At 35.9% G+C, this 17,469-nt stretch overlaps 2 protein-coding genes across 2 annotated transcripts in view; one reads left to right on the top strand and one right to left on the bottom strand.

Annotated features, from left to right (window-relative positions):
• Nucleotides 1-17,469, bottom strand: part of LOC117303698 (probable E3 ubiquitin-protein ligase HERC3) — a 60,705-nt gene that overhangs the window by 21,035 nt on the left and 22,201 nt on the right. Inside the window, exon 10 of the mRNA XM_033787968.1 lies at nucleotides 16,580-16,685. Within this exon, the coding sequence (XP_033643859.1) occupies nucleotides 16,580-16,685 (106 nt within the window). The remainder of the gene's footprint in view (nucleotides 1-16,579; nucleotides 16,686-17,469) is intronic.
• LOC117303700 lies at nucleotides 10,246-13,116 on the top strand. The gene is made up of 3 exons (XM_033787970.1): nucleotides 10,246-10,309; nucleotides 10,700-10,783; nucleotides 12,071-13,116. Exon 3 carries the CDS (start codon nucleotides 12,084-12,086, stop codon nucleotides 13,047-13,049), a length of 966 nt encoding a protein of 321 aa, XP_033643861.1. The 5' UTR covers nucleotides 10,246-10,309; nucleotides 10,700-10,783; nucleotides 12,071-12,083; the 3' UTR covers nucleotides 13,050-13,116.

Genomic DNA, 17,469 nt, shown 5'->3' with positions numbered 1-17,469 from the left:
AAAATAATGCAACAGTATGAAAAGAAAAAAAAACAAAAAAACAAAAAAACAAAAAAACAAAAACGACATCTCGCTTTCGTGAAGTAAGACGCCGATTACTACTAGTGTACCAAAGTATTCCCTATTTGAGAGACACAGACACACAGGTATACACAAGCTGACAGCTGAGACCAAACAAAGCAAACGATTAAAAAGAACAACATTAGAGTTTGATGGCATTACAGATAAGTATCTAGCAAGTAGTGTTTAAGTTTTCTTGAAAATGTACTGATTGTAGAAGGTTGCTTAAAATGTATGGGAAGACTATTCAAATATTCTACTCCTCGTTGCACAACGCTATTTTTATGAATTGAAGTTCTATTGTGATTGGCATACAGATCCCCCTTCAATGCTTTACGAGTACCATAGGAATGTATTGATGAAGCTAAAGTAAACATTTCATTGAAGCTATTAGGTAACAGGCGGTATTTGTTCTTGAACATGAATTTACTGATTTTGAGCGAAATACTAACAGCTTGGTGGTTAAATTGGCTGCTCATTTTTCGAAATTAACCGAGAAAACCTATATAAAACAAAAAACTACCAAATGGAGAAAAAAATTACCAAAGTTATGTCAAACCCTACCTTTATTTTTGAATTGATTTTCATAAAAGCATAATGCAGGATGTTTAAAAATCTCTTCTTCTTTTTTTATATGTGATTATTTTTGTTTTGAAAGCAAACCGATTATAGTGACAACACTCCAGATAAATATTTCTGTCTCAAACCCTTTTCAAATCTGGGGGAAAGGCATTGTATAGAAGACCCCTTAAATGAGGTTATCAATTATAAAAAAATGAACAAAATTCTAACACATCCTGTTGCCTTGTTTTCAGTCAAATTGGACCACACAATAGTGTGTTCATTGTGGAATGTACTTATGTTTGGAATGTTTGTTTTCTAAAAAATTCCAACAAACCAAATTCTAAAAACCCTGTTTCAGCCCTAGGAGTAGGTGACAACAGGCTCTCACACCTTAAGTGGCCTTCAGGCCTTGTGTGTCTGGCGACTATATATAATTTATAATTTTTTTTTTTTTTAAATCACGATAGAAGGCTCACCTGAAAGGCAGGGCAATTAAAGGGCACTCATGCATTTCAAGGAACGGGATATGAATTAATAAACATGACTTGGCCTTGGTGCCCTAAGTCAAGTGTCCCATAGAATTTCAGATTTCCCAATGAGGAAGTGCCCTTACAAACTAAACATAGAATGCATTGCCCTCAAGAAAATAAAAAACCCAAGCCAGAATGGATAAAAGAATGATGTTTTATCCAGTTTAATAGAATATTTATGTTGACACTCAAAGGTATATTGATTTCATGTCAACGCTGTACATGCTTTTGCGACAGTTGTTTGAATTGTATACTTTTCGTTTTCTAGTATCCTTTCTCGGAAAAATTGCAAGGGCCTTAAAGGCACTGGACACCTTTAATAATTGACAAAGACCAGACTTCTTACTTGGTTTATCTCAACATATGCACAAAGTAACAAACCTGTGAAAATTTGGACTCAATTGGTTGTTGAAGTTGCGAGATTATAATGAAAGAAAAAACACAAAACACTCTTCCACGATACAAATACCAGGCCAGGTTGGACACCCATTCAACACACTTTGATTCCCATTCATAAATACCTTTTCGGTCAAAAAACATCATCACTTTTTGGTCAAAAGGTAAAATAAATGCAAAATTGTTAACTATTCAATGATTTCTTTCAACACAACACCCCTCCAGCTATCGTCTCACTATCGTCTCACAATAAAGACCACCACACACAATGTTGTATCAATTCCGCATCAACAACTCAGGCAAAACACACAGGTAAACTGTGATATGATTACATTAGCTCTAAAACATTCAGAAAATACAGTGGAAAGCCAATTTTAAACTGAATCTACAGGTGCCATTGGTAGCACAACTATTAATGGGATGCAAAATCCACTGATAAACTAACAAGGGATAGTCTGCGGATCACGGATGATTACTTTATGATTGTTTATTATCACTGATTACTTTGTTGCTAGTGATTTTCAAGTACATGTATACTGTTCGATTCTGAGAGTCGCATTGAATTTGCTCTGCAATCTATGGTTGTATTTATTAGCATGGTGATTTTATTAGCATTTTTTGAGTAACTACCAATAGCATTCACTGCCTTGAATTCTTAATAATGTTTCTTTTTTTCTTTTACTTTTTTTTTTATTGGGGGGGGGGGGGGGGGGGGGGGTACTATTATTTATTGGTTTGTTATAATTCATAAGCAACTTAAATATTGCTCACATTATGTGCTAGTGTTAAGCCTGTCTTAAATCACTGATGCTCAAAAGGAGCTGTTTTAAACTGGCTTTTCAGCATTCATACAAAACCAATTTAACACAATAGTTGTGAAATGTGGAATATTCAACCAAAAAGTAAAAAGATCTTCTTTAACCATAGTGGGCAAACCGATCAGTACAACAGCTCTTCGTTCCAGCTGAATTGCAGCCGGAGCAAACAAACTGCCATACCTTCGTACCTTCGAGTTCTGCTGGCTGTTTAAAGAAAATATCTGCTTCTCAGGCTTTTCTTGAATTTCACGTTAAGTGGGTGGCTGCAGCTGTCTGAACACCCCTTCCTTACACTGATCCAGCAAGGCTGTGATCAAAATGGTTTTTTTTAGATTATAAAACCATTTCTATTGAGTTTTACTTAATGAAATCATTACAGACTTTTTTACTTTTCTACAACAAAAACCCCAATATTGTGAACCTCATTCAAGTTAATCTTTTAGATGATCGTCACATTAATTTGCCGACTCTGCTATGGCATGGCCTGTAGCAACCGACCAATCAACACCCTCTACAGGTTGGGAAGCCTTGGATACAAGGCGACTGCACTGCTACATTGTGTGCAAAATTGCGTAATGCCACTCAACTGATACAGACACTAACCACAGTCTCCCTACAATCAAAGAGCTACGTCACGGTTGGCTACTACAACACGTAGGAGGGAAACAATGCACATGAAATACCGGTATACTGCACGTGTAATTCTCACTACACAACTTTTCAACTCCTGGGATGAGATCATTGTCATAGCGCGGTAGCGAGTTTGCAATAGCTCTCAATTCAGCACTTGCTTTAGTATTAATTTCTCTAGGACTCTTGTTTCTGTGGTGTGTGCTGCTTGGCAGTATAGTACACAGCTAATAAGCATACTGCAGCTTATTAATTCACAACCAAAGTAAGTGCATTATAATTTGTTTGCCACAAATCATTTCATTAAAATTTTATTTCAATTCAGTAAACAAAAAATAGCAAAGAACTCACTAATTGGGCATTATTCTTAGCTCATCCCTTTTTTAGTCTTGTCTAGCGTTTTTTTTTTTTTTTTTTTATATCCCTCATATTTTATCTGTACATGTAATTCATTTTACTTTACATCGCTTATTTTTGATGTGACTGTTTTTAAACTGATTATTTTTAGTATTCAGACTTTTTTAGTATAGGTTTTCTCGGTCAAATTCGGCAAGTTAGCAGTCAATTAAAGGCAGTGGACACTATTGGTAATTACTCAAAATTATTATTAGCATATAACTTTACTTGGAGACAATTAATGGGGAGAGGTTGGTAGTATGAAACATTGTGAGAAACGGCTCCCTCTGAAGTGCCATAGTTTTCGAGAAAGAAGTAATTTTCCATTAATTTGATTTGCGATTGCTTTAATCAATATGTTTTTTAAAATATATTTTCATATTAATACAATATTTTTTTTAAATGTGTTTGTAGTTGCTGGGCACCTCTGACAAACGGTGTTTCACTGAGAGGTTTCCCCAGGGTAAATGAGAAATAAATAAATTCCAGTGGAACAGCCATTTAACACATTTACACATACAGACATAATTGTTGACCTTGTACCGATAGACTCCTTGTGTTGTGGCTTAGTGGTTGAAGACAGTGGACACTATTGGTAATTGTCAAAGACCAGTCTTCTCACTTGGTGAATCTCAACATATGCATAAAATAACAAACCTGTGAAAATTTGAGCTCAATTGGTCGAAGAAGTTGCAAGATAATAATGAAAGAAAAACACCCTTGTCACATGAAGTTGTGTGCTTTCAGACGCTTGATTTTGAGATCTCAAAATCTAATTCTGAGGTCTCAAAATCAAATTTGATGAAAAATACTTCATTTCTCAAAAACTAAGTTACTTCAGAAGGAGCTGTTTCTCACAATGTTTTATCAACAGCTCCCCATTAATTGTTACCAAGTAAGGTTTTGTGCTAATAATTATTTTTAGTAACTACCAATAGCATCCACTGCCTTTAATTCTTAATCAGGTGACCAGTATTCATTCACACACCGGGACTTGTTCTAAGTGGTGTTTAATCGTTTCCAACACAGCATCTCGAGCAACGGGTGAAATCAGGCAAGAAAAGGTAAAGTTGAAACTGGGCGTTTCTACATCAGGTGGTGGTTTTGACTAATATACTTCATGATTCCATCTACATCCACCGGCCTATGACCTACATCCACCGGCCTATGACAACTTAGGTTTAATTGTGTGCACAGCACTACAAAAGCAGAGGTAAGCCATTCAGCCATTGTAGAGAAAACAAATCCGGCCTTTATTTAAACAAGAGTGAAAGTCAATGAAACTGTTAGGGCATTATGATTGATACTTTTTTTATGTGGCCGCAGGCAGTAAGTTGGTTTAGACTAATAGACCTCATGATTCCATTTACAGCTACCGATCTACTACGACAGCTTGGGTGTCACCGGAGGAAAGCCATACAGCCAGGTAAGAAAATGCAGTTCAGTTCAGTTTATTTCCACTCAATCAATTAGCTCAACAACAAATACTTGCCACTATGGAACTTTATGTATAGTGTAATGATGAAGTGGTTGTAGTCTTCTGAAGTGTGTTTGGTAGAGACCCCCAATATAACGTAACTGGGTTAAAAAATAATTTTCAAACTCTTAGTTACAAAATAGAAATGCAAATATGGTATAGCTCCTCAATATCTCATAGAATTAATCCACGACTACTGCCTTATTAGAAATCTAATCGTTCTGGCCCACAAAATCTTCTCAGTCCTTTTCCAGCCACCACCAAAGCTTATGGGCAAAGGGCTTTCCAGGGTGCATCTCCTGACCTCTGGAATTCACTCCCTAATTGCATTAAAGTTCCTTTCCAGAACAGTTTAAGTCTAATTTGAAGACACATTTTTTTTAATAACTTGTATTTTTCATGGTCTGCATTTCGTAGTTCTTTCTGTATTTTCTGTAAAATAAAGTAGCTTTCGAGTATTGAACAAAAACAATGTAACTATAATTTCATTGACTCAAAAAGGGATTCACAGGAAAGACACAAACAGGGCAACAAAGCTGGAAAGGCTCAACGCGCAGGGACTTACCAACAGACAAAATAATGAAAGTTAACAAATCTGGTGTTTATTTTACAATACTGGGAAGTCTGTGGACTTGGTAAAGTTACCCCTGAATACTCCTATTGATATCATTGTTTAGGGAGTTCCTGTACTTTGAAACCTTGAAAATATACACAACTCATGGATTTAAATGAGTATATTAAAATCTTTTGCGTGTCCAGTTTGTCCAGTTTTTTTTTAAAAGAATCAGGTAAATCTTTGGAGCTGAGTTGATGCATAATTATTCCAAGTTGAAGAAGATGAATGTCAGATACTGTGTTTTATGGATCATAATTGGCACAAAAGTCGGCACTATTAATTACTCTAAGGGCCCTTCTATGTAAATAAAAAAATATATAAAAAAATAAGTAGACCATTTGTTGATTTTCCCCATGCTAAAACTCCATACTTATTATGTACTTATTCTTTGATTTGAATATCTGTCAGTGGAAAAACTTGATATAAATTTCAAATCAATACATTATTGAAAAAAATCATGGCTTTGGATTGTTACATGTAGCTCACTCAACTGGAACAGTTTTCACACATTATGAGTTTATTAAAATATTCATGATTCTCTAGATGCCTGATGGACAGACAAAAATAACATTCACAAACATACAGACAGGTTGAACAAAGAACAACAAGAAAATGCAGGCGCCATAAATATTGAATTATTTGTTGCTTTATTTCTTTTTACATGCACCTTTCTAATTATTTATTCCTTTTTGTGTTAATACTTTTTATTTTTATTTTTTAATTAACTATTTATTTGTTTATTTATTTATTTGCTTGTCTAATTATTGTTTTTTGGTTTTTCTTATTTTAAGTTGTGCTTTGTGTACACAAATTGTTCTTATTTTTCCAAAGAGAGTATGTTATATAGTGAGCTTGCCTCCCTATGTGACTGGAGTAACAGGCTTTCGAGCTACAGTGTTTGATTATACTTTTGTTGATCCTGGCCATCACATTTTAGGGTTGTTTTGTAATTTCCTGTGCCCTTACTGTTTTTCTTGCTTTGTATTTATTTTTGTATCTATATTATTTATTTGACATACTGTCTGCTTGTATTTGTAATTGTTTAACGGCCAAATAAAGAATAAAAATAAAAACTAGACATAGTGCTTTTTGTTAATTACAAAAACACGGTGTTCGGTTGGACGTTACGTGATGACGTGGTTCAAAAACATTGAACCTTAAAGATGTTTTTTATACAATGTGTCGTTATTTTATAGTTAAATGTGCATTACAGATTTGAGAATCCCCTTAAAATGTTTTAGAAAAGTGTGCCATAATGCGATCGTTAATGCAAAGCCACTCCAGATTTTTAGGTTTAGTTTTTCAACTGAAAATCTTATGTCACGATAAAAAGCCGGTTCTAAACGAAAGCAAGGTCAAACACTAACAATACTTTTGTCGTGGAAAAGACCATAAAAATAGCTTATTGGTAGCATTTGTGATTCTCAAGATATAAATTTTCTAGCTATTTAATGTAATGACTTCATCAATGACGTCATCAATTCAAAAAAGGTTGTGGTTTTGGTGCGAGACGTTATCACTCAACTATTGCGATTTTCCGCTCTGCACATAGCGCTCAATGTTTCTAAAATCTTTATACCCAACCGCGCCCTCTTTCGTTGGACCAAATAGAGCGCCGTTGGATATTCCCCCAAAATTGCGCGCCATATGATTTTCACAAATTTTAAACTTTGATTTATTGTAGTCTAATGCCCGATGACGTCATTATGACATAGTTAGGTCTGTGGTGTCTTGATACCAAGGTTCACCTATCTGTTGAGTTTCAACGTTCAAATCAATCTCAATCTTGAGTTATTCCGTAGATAAGCTCGAAAGTTTTTTTTATATAAAAAAAACACGAAGGCGAACTGATCCAGGGTAACGACCCGGAAGTTAACGTCGTACGATTTTTGCGTTAACTTTTCAAATGTTGTCCAAGTCTTTATTTATTCGATGCCTAAGTATGAACATCATAGCTTTTATATTCGTTGAGATACAGCAACAAGCAAATGGTAATTTTTCAACATTAAAAACCTTGTCATGACGTCATTAATGTCGTCATCATTCCAAAAAAGTGGCGGTTTCATCTACGCACTATTGCCGATGTACACAGTAAGTTTTAAGTTTGTACAAGCTTTACTTTTGTTTAAAATTGCTTGGGAAGGTTCAGAGGTAAAGAAGAACACGAGGAAAATTAAATCTATGAACAGATTGTTGATAGCTTTTTAATTTTCACAGAAAGTAAAAGTGTAAATCTATTACATTCCTTTCTTTGCACAGAAAACAAATGCTAAGGTTAATACTTATTAAAGCGATGTTTTTTATGAGTAAAGAGCTAACTATGTGCAAAGTTTGAAGGTTTTGAGATCCTTGTGATGTTTAACTCAAGAGTAAACTTCTTAAAAGGTTAACTGGATTTGGGGAAACTTTATACGAAACAACAGTTTACTAATTTTAGACTTGTGAAGTAAATGACTGTAAAAGACTTATTTATTAAGTATTACAGAGGTTTCGCAAGTGTACGACACGGGTACAGATACAACTACGACAACTGGGATGCACGTTAGATTTTGTTAGGCATTAAATAAACACTTATTTTGAAAAGCAATGATTTGTACACAAAGCTTTACCATGTAGCGCGCTAAACACTGCCGTGAGTGCCGGATAGAAACACCCTTCACGAGTCGATGTCACGAATCCGCTTCCCGGTGTTTGATCAAAACATAACCAATGTTCGTCTTTTTCTGGTTGCATTTTCTCACATAATTAAAAGTCATACGAATCGCTGCAGTAGGTGGCCATCTCAGCGAAGCTTCGTCTTCAATTCCGTTTTGATAATTAAGCCATGAGAAGGGCGAACAGGGGAACAATTTGACGCCGAATATGATATGAGCGGACTTCAATTGTAAAATGTTGGTACACCAAGTACAATGACCTGAGACTTGTCAAAACATGAATCGAAATCACGCGTACAGTCAAACGATGCACTATTCCGAGCAGAACACACAGGCCTCGCGGACTGAACAAGGTGTGATCAATGGAGCGGAACGGCCAGCCAAAGCGCTTTTGCAGTGTACGCAGTTATCACGCGGGTCAACACATCCGTGGGCTTTATCGTCCGATTTCGACCAGAGTTTCAGGTCAAATTGGTATCATCTCTGTGGGAAAGTTTGAGCAGGATCACTCATCTATAACGGGATGCAAAATTTATGTTGAAATGTTACGTAGTTTTAGAGATCAAAAATTGTAAAATTGTTCAACCTTTGGTTTGAACCGGAAGTCAAGGTCAAATGGGGTCATTTTGTGTGTAGCGTTTTTTGAAGTTTGATCGACCTGTCCGATGATATGTAGATTGTCAAAATCCACCATGTGGTTCAGGAGTTATGATTTCTTTAAAATATTTAACTTTGATTTGTTGTAATTCAAAACCTGATGACGTCATCATGACATCATTAAGTTTGTGTGGTCTTATTATTAAGGTTCAATTGTCTGATGAGTTTCAATGTTAAATTCCATAACAATCTTGAGTTATGACAACAAATTGTCTTTTTTTACAAAAAAACACAAAAAACACAAAGGCAGAGTTTGACCTTCCGGTACGACCGGAAGATGAGGTCATACGATTTTGGCGTTAACTTTTCAAATGTTGTCCAAGTCTTTATCTATGTGATGCCCAAGTATGAACATCATAGCATTAATATTCGTTGAGATACAGCGAAAAGCAAATGTCGTTTTTCAACTTTAAAAACCTTGCCATGACGTCATCAATGACGTCATCATTCCCAAAAAGTGGCGGTTTCGTCTACTCACTATTGCCGATGTACATAGTAAGTTTTAAGTTTGTACAAGCTTTACTTTTGTTTAAAATTGCTGGAGAAGGTTCGCAGGGAAAGAAGAATGCGAGGAAAAAAAAAAAAAAAAAACAGAACAATAACAATAGTTGTTCGGCTGTTGGCCGAACACCTAATAAGAACTCTAATTTCACATATCAATTTGTAATGACAATTAAGCTGCTGTAGTGTGAAACCCCCTGTATACGCACGTTTCTGAGCAAAAAACAACGCATTTTCACTCCTTTTTCGTCACTACTCCTTACTCCTTTACTGTGTGAACTTATTGTTTGCAGAAAAAGAAAGCTGAATACATCCCCTTTTACATTGTCTTTTATGGAGAATACTATTGTTTTTTCTCCGTAATTTTTTGATTTAAAACTTTTAGTTTTGTACAGTTTTGCGTGAAAAACTGAAAAATACCGTCCTTTTTTTACAACCTTTTAAAAGGCCGTATCTAGGGCCCCCTAAGCTTTAATAAAAATGTTGTTTGCATTGAGTTAAACTTTATTGTATAAGCTTTAATCTGGTGAGACAATCATTCTGATTGGAGTAATATTTCCTCCGTCGATCTGGGCAACAACAAGTTGAACCAATAAACGATCTCGTAACATATTCCCTATCACACTGCACAAATCAGCGCGTATAGTCACAGAGCCACACACAAATCCGGGAGCGCGCACGCTGTAGCAGTGTGTGTGTATACTCGGTGTTTTCTCAGTTGACTTTTCAGTGTTAAATGTGAAATGAATTTAAGAAAAAAAAATTGGCAAATCAAGGTTTTGGTGAAGTATCGCGATATCTTTCCTATTGATACGGTCTTGTGTTGTAATGTGCGATTGCACCACTCAGGATTATGCAATAAACCAGTCAGGCGTGACCGGGGCCTGCACCAAGCACCATGCAAGCCCCGGCCACACCAGTCGTATTCCTGAAGCCAACCTGTCTGCTTGTGTGTCTCCTAGAGCTCCTCCAAACCCCCAGGCTTCAGAGCGGTGCGACTCACCTATCCGGTAAATATCTGAATGTCGCTATATAATAGCGCCATTCACAACACTTGTAACAACAAAAAGCTGTTTCAAAACATAATAAAGTCACACACCAAACCGCAAGATTCCCCATTGATCTCGATCTGACCGTATCAAACAGACACTACGGTCTCACACAGACACTACGGAAACACAATTGTACCATTTACTTTTTACCTTTGTGGTGGGTGTGCCACAAAATGCAGACCACATTTGGGTCAAATATGCACACGTAGAACAGTCATGCACAGTAGACACTTTAAATGTGTGTGTATCTAATAGGCCCAGGTTTTCACACACTATGGGTAGACAGTACACCTGAAAGAATGTACACCTAGATTTGTCTCAATGACTTGAATTCTTCTCTTTGAACAGGCTTGTATTGTGTGTTGCCGTGCCCCAGAAGCTCTAGTGTACTTGAATTGACTGGACTCTGAATTCGTGCGAATATTTAACAAGGTAGGGGGAACAACTTTAAATATTTGACTCACGTGTAAAATGATATTTCTCTTTTAAGGGCGTTTATTTTTATGTGCTATGAATCTTTATTCTTTGACAACTAATTTCAGGAAGTTTAAGGATTACATGAATTTTAACTGTGATTTTAATCTTTTTCTTTTTTCTTAACTTTGCTGTATACTGTTACAAAGTTTGATGTTTCCCTATCATCATTCATTTCTGTTTTAATTTTTAGACTCAACATTTTTTGATGTAGTTTCCAAAAGGGTGTTGTAATTAGTCTTTGATGCACAGGATTGGATTGTTCGATAGCTTCGTCAACGTTGACGTAGTTTCTTCATTTCGTCATGCTTCTGTTAGTCAACAATGTCTCAATGTTTTTTCTAGAACTTTGGCTTTTTGAACTGTTCATGATCTTATGTATCTAGGAAATATCTAAACATGGCACCAATGTAGAATGGCAAAGTTCATTCACATTGACTTGCTCGACATTACATCCAAAATCAGGAAAAGATATTCTGAAGATAGCCTAAACATTTGTAAAATGTTGTTATATAAAAACATAAAAAGTTAATTCCCGCAATGACATCCCCTTGCACCAATACTAATCTCTAATCAAAATCCCATTGAGGCATCACAGATAATAAAAGGTATGCACTGCCAAAACTATACCATATCCTGTCCCTTGATTTTGCAATCCCTTGATTGTGCAATAAGGGTATTATTCCCCTGATAATCTATAAGAGTGAAAATGTACATTAAGGAGTTTTCCTATGGTTAAAACGCTCGACTGAGCTTTTCACAAATTTGTTATTTTACATTTGGGGCACTTACTACATTTTCTTTGACAGTTACCAAAATTGTCCAAATGCTTTGTTTTGAACAAAATCTTCTTATTTGCTCTGTATAGGATAAGTCCATAACTGGTGAAGGATTTCAAGATAAGATCCACTCCTATCAGTCAAGACAGATTGCATAGATTATTTGTTCTGTAAGAAGTGTCTTCAAATGCTCTTTTGAAAATGTTGAAATTGTCTATGACAATAGATGAATGGCAATCATAGAGCTATATAATATAGCTTAAGTCTTTTTGAATGAGAAATTACTTCTTTCTCAAAAACTACATTACTTCACAGAGAGTCGTTTCTCACAATGTTTTACACTATCAACAGCTCCCCATCGCTCATAACCCGAAGTAAGTTTTTATGCTAACAATTATTTTGAGTAATTAGTAATAGTGTCCAGCGCCTTTAATTTTTATTTTTTTCTTCTAATGTTTACTTTCAGGGGGCTAAAAGTCATGACATTGATATTACTCTTCTGTACCATGCTCTTAGTACTGCTTCCAACTTCATCTGGAGGCCTACTAGATGACCATGCTGGACAGGCATGTACACTAAAAGAATTGCCGCAATATATGTTTGCACATGGACATCAACCAATAAACATAACATGTGTATGCACACGTAAGAATATGTCAGAGGATGCCTTCGTGTACTGGAAAACCAATCTGAACGCCACCATTTACCAAGAACATAATGAAACAACAATCACTTCCACACTATGCATAACCCCCCATCTACAAGGGAATGATAGGCTAGAATGGAAGGTGTATTGCGAAGCTGAAGACCCCCAGTCGCTAACCATGACAACCATGACAACCATGACAACCCTTGCAGTCTGCCCCACTGAGCAACTAGAATGTGACCCACTCCAACAGTCACCAACGGCACTGAATACGTTTAATGTTTCCTGTTGGTACAAGACAAAGTGCGGAACTGCATTACGGTGTGAGGTTGGCAATGTAACTCTTGAAGACTCTTTGTCAGTAGGTAACAATACCTATGTTTACAGAAATGTAAACTTGGATGAAGAGTACGTGAAGTGTTACCTTCACCATTCAGACATGGATAAAGGCCAGCGCACCGAGGTTAACCTACTGATACCACAACCGCACCATAATTCCATCACCACAGCAAAGCCTGCACAACCCACAAGCGTACTACCAACAACCCAACTGCCACCCATCAACTCAAAAAGCAATGAACTTGGCATAGGAATTGGTTTAGGTATAATAATCGGAATTGTTATCACGATCGTTACTCTGGTTGTTACTTTCGTTTTACTTATGAAGAAAAGTGCTAAATTTCGTGAGTTTATGAACCGCCTTGGGCCACAGACAACAGCAGACCAGACGCAGGATTTAAATTTAACTGTACAGGGTTCTGTACAAGGGACCCCAGCGGAACGAAACGGTTTAATATGATCATAGTTCTTAAAGACATTGGACACTATTTGTAATTGTCAAAAACTTGAGCTGAATCGGTCGTCAAAACTGCGAGATATTAATGAAAGAAAAAACACCCTTGTCGCACCATGGTCAAGCGAAGTTGTGTGCTTTCAGATGCTTGATTTCGAGACCTCAAATTCTAACTTTGAGGTCTCAAAATCAAATTTGTGCAAAATTACTTCTTTCTCAGAACTATGTCACTTCAGAGGGAGCTGTTTCTCACAATGTTTAATACTATCAACCTCTCCCCATCACTCGTTACCAAGTGAGGTTTTATGCTGATAATTATTTTGTGTAATTACCAATAGTGTCCACTGACTTTAAGCATTTTGCCCTGCACCAAGCACACCCCACGCTCACTGCGTGGATAGTGCAGCCATAGAGCAAAGACAGATAAGGGGTGTTTTCTTAGATTTGTGATAAAACAGGGCTCCATAAAGTATTACCAAGTTGAACGAGGCTATTTATATACAACAACGTTCTATTTTGAAAAGATGAAGAAAATATTTATATCACGATTCAGGTTTTGTGTGAATGAATGACTTGAGCAGAAAGTAAAACTAGACAGCAGAGCTGCCATGGCGAGCTGCCGATCGCCAGATAGAACGAATGGCTGACAGAAAAACCAATGATTTGATCAACTGGTGGTCAAAGGGGTGGAGACATTGACAAGTATGAAGTAATGGTCATTTAAAGTTTTCATTGTATTAGCTCATTCAACTGGAACCAGTGATAAACTCTTTGAGTTTCATCTTTTCATGTGAATTTACATGTAAAAAGCAATATTTTATTTAAGTTTCAAGTCAGTACGCCATAGAAAGGAGTTATGACCATTTAAGGTTTTCATTGTTTCAGCTCATTCAACTAGAACCAGTGATGCACTCTTTTGAGTTTTATCTAAACATATGCATCTTCATGTAAGAAGCAATATTTGATTTAGGTTTCAAGTCAGAACATCATTGCAACATGGAATTGTGACCATTTGGGGTTTTCATTGTTTCAGCTCATTCAACTGGAACCAGTGATACACTCTTTGGGTTTTAACTTGTCATATGCATCTATATGTAGGAAGCAATATTTGATTTAAGTTTCAAGTCACAACATCTTGGCAATAAGGGGTTATGACCATTTAGGGTTTTTATTGTTTTAGCTCATTCAACTGAAACCAGTGACAGAGAGATTGATTTTTGTTTAAAAAAATTATTTTAAAGCTTTAAGATTTAAGCTTGAGTTTGGTTCTTTAAAATCCAGATAACACTGTTTGAGCCTGAAAAAAAAAAAAGCTTTTTAAAAAAAAAGTTATTCCAAAAATTTTAACATTTTTTTTCTTCAAAACTTTAACATTATCAGAAAACATAGCTAAAACTTATACAAAAAACTTTTACATTTCCACTGAGCGCGGACGGCCGGCCGGACGGACGGATAAAATCGGTATTACATTGGCTCGCATTCTGCTAAAGCAGCCTGCCAAAAACACAGCACTTAGCAATACATTGTTCATGTGTATGGGTATTAAGGCATTGTATGGTGATATTTAAATGTATAATCAGTGTATATATTTTTTCTGCTGAAGATCAGCAGAGTATACTGTTCGAAACAGCGAGACCAAACCGGCTCTTTTCAGAGCCAACACTCCCATCAAAGAGATTTACACATGGTTGTTTCCGCAAGTTTACTATTTATTTATAGTTTCTTTTTATTTCTCCACACTATGCAGCATTTCAAACAACACTTATATATCTTTTGTTATGTAGATTTGTTCTTTCGGAACTTGGCTTGCCATTTATGTTACTTGAACATAAATTTACCCATGTTTAGGTTAGCAAGCAAGTAAGTTTTGTTTACAAAAATAGGTATTAAATGCATTGCCAGTTTAATTGTTGTTATATATTATATTATTGTTAATCTATTTTGGACAAAGAGTAAGGGGTCAGTCTCTTGTTTGCCAGGACAGTAGAAACCCAGATTACATGCCAGTAGAGAAAAGATGGATCTTTTGGCCTTTTTGAAAAGAAAGAGACCAGTTGAATTTCTAGCAGGGTTAGAATGTTTATTCCATAGCCAAGCATGACATTTCATTTATTAATTTATTAATTTATTTATCTTGAATCTTTAGACATGCACAATAGTTGCAAGTTGTACAGGGGCTGTCAAGGTTAAAACAAAAGTGTAAAAACTGTCATCAAAAGATGTGTAAAACCAGACCCCTGCAAACGATAAAAAATGTATTTATACTATATAAAAAAGAAATTTGGTCCTTGGTGAAAAAAAAGTAGGAAAAGTAAGGTTGACCGACATGTACAGGCTTAAGACTTTTAAAGCTCTTTCAGCAGAGTTTTTCAGATTTATCCAAGGGCAAAATAAAATCCCGCCAAGTGTCATTTGTATCATTATAAAACTATGGGTATAATATTATTATTGCTACTTAAGTCAAGCGCTTGTCAAATATAGGCTCATCATTTTCATTGTTACTTAAGTTGTTAAGAAAACAATACTTGTGAATGATCACTTGTATCCAGTATTAAGACAATACAGAAAGTCATTAGTTAAGATGTTTTCAATTGAATGTAGCACTAACATTTGTGATTCTATTTAGTATAATTCTATTTAGAAAAAAAAGTTTCAACAAAGTTTGGAACGGAATTGTAAATATTGCAGCGCAACGCTGAAAACTGCCACAATACAGCACTTTTTGTTGTGATGGTGTAAGTTTCCAAAGTTATCACTGATACGTCCAGTAAAGTAGAGGAGAAAATAGAATTAGCTGTTACAAACTGCCTACAAACCATTCAAAAGGACGGTATAAATACACAAAAAATAGTTAACGGTCTGACGCTTTTACCCTAGCAAGTGAAAGACTCGAAACAACAGGCTACAAACTTTTTCTTTTGCAGTAAAGTTTATATAAAATATGAAAAAGTTGGTGCTCTGTGAACACCTCCAACAATAATATTGGTGAAATGATTATTAATGAGCTCAAGAAAGCCTGGTTCTTTCAAATGCAAATGCAATACAAATTTTCACGTCACAAATTCGCTTCGCATTCGCAGGAGGTATGAAACAGATCTTTAAGCATGTTTCAAGTTTCACAGCACGCGGTGCCTACAGCTTTAAGTCCCATCAAAATTTTGTGTGTGTGTTTAAATATGTTTTAAACTGTAATTTTCAAATGTCAGAATATTGTCTGCTTCATTTTTCCTACGTCAATGTACCCTACCATGGTTGTACCATGGTTGTTCAAAATTGTTGTCTATCCATAGGTTAGGGAACTCTTCTCCCATCTCGCTTAACCTTATACCTAAATGCTACTTATTATTGAATCATTGTGACTTCCTCATACTTTGTTACTTCTATAATTTTAACAAAACTGTGCATTATTGTTTTGAATGACAATATTGAAATAAATCAAACTGAATGAATGAAAAACTTGAAGCACAAAATAGAACCTGTTTCGGCTTCACACCAACATACAGTTTTATAACAAACAATTTGAATTTAGTACTTACATATCTGACGACAGCTTCTTTAGATGCAATTCTGCCAAACTGTTCTCTTGCCTTGTCTAGGTCTACACCATGATTCTGCCTTCCACTCCCGTAATGTGCCTCATTCCTACACAAAAATCAATTCCACAGAATACGCTTTGAATCTTCTTCTTTTAAAATATTTGCATCCCTTCGAAACAGTTGGCATGATAACTATCTGATCATACAAAACCCCACAAATGCCTGCCGTCGATTTCACCAAACTCGTCTCAACTTAGGAATAATCTTTAGGACGGTTCAGTTCTGCTACCATAGACGTTAGGACGCATTGAACCCATCCTAAGTTAGGACAAGATTTTAACTTGAGATAGGATAAATCCTAGCGTTTCGTGAAATCGGCTGTTGGTTTGTACGGTGGAATAACTGCAAGCAGACTTCACCAGAGATCACTTTTACTCCAACATCATATTCCGTTAAGAGATCCATACTGTAGTTTCTTCAGTTAAACAAGAGAACAACTACATACAGTACATGTACATACATGGCCTCCAAAGCAAGCAATAGCAAGTCACACACCAATATGGCTCTATATTCCAACAGCTCAATAAACCTATGTTGTTGTCCGTAGTCATGGAGTTTATTGCCTGTTGTCATATAGATGTAAGCTGCCATGTGACCCTAATATTATTATTATGAATTTGGTTGAATATATTAAAAAAGGTAGGCAGCCACAAAGGAGAAGCTGAATCATTAATGTTGTTGTTGTCAGTATCCATGGAGTTTGTTGACTGTTGTCACAGAGATGTGTGCCCTCATCATGACCTCAGCCATTGTTTGCTTTAAAAATGAATTCAGTCCTTGTTCTATTGTGCCACTTGAACACACAAACCTTCTAGATTACGTATTTTTTC

This window comes from Asterias rubens, chromosome 20, assembly GCF_902459465.1.
Source record: "Asterias rubens chromosome 20, eAstRub1.3, whole genome shotgun sequence".
In the NCBI taxonomy this organism is placed as follows: domain Eukaryota; kingdom Metazoa; phylum Echinodermata; class Asteroidea; order Forcipulatida; family Asteriidae; genus Asterias; species Asterias rubens.
Note: the sequence above shows the minus strand (reverse complement) of the source record. Positions and strands in the feature narration are given on the sequence as shown.

Coding starts and splice junctions, on each gene's coding strand:
- LOC117303700 (XM_033787970.1), top strand. CDS start 12,084: ATGACATTGATATTACTCTTCTGTACCATGCTCTTAGTACTGCTTCCA.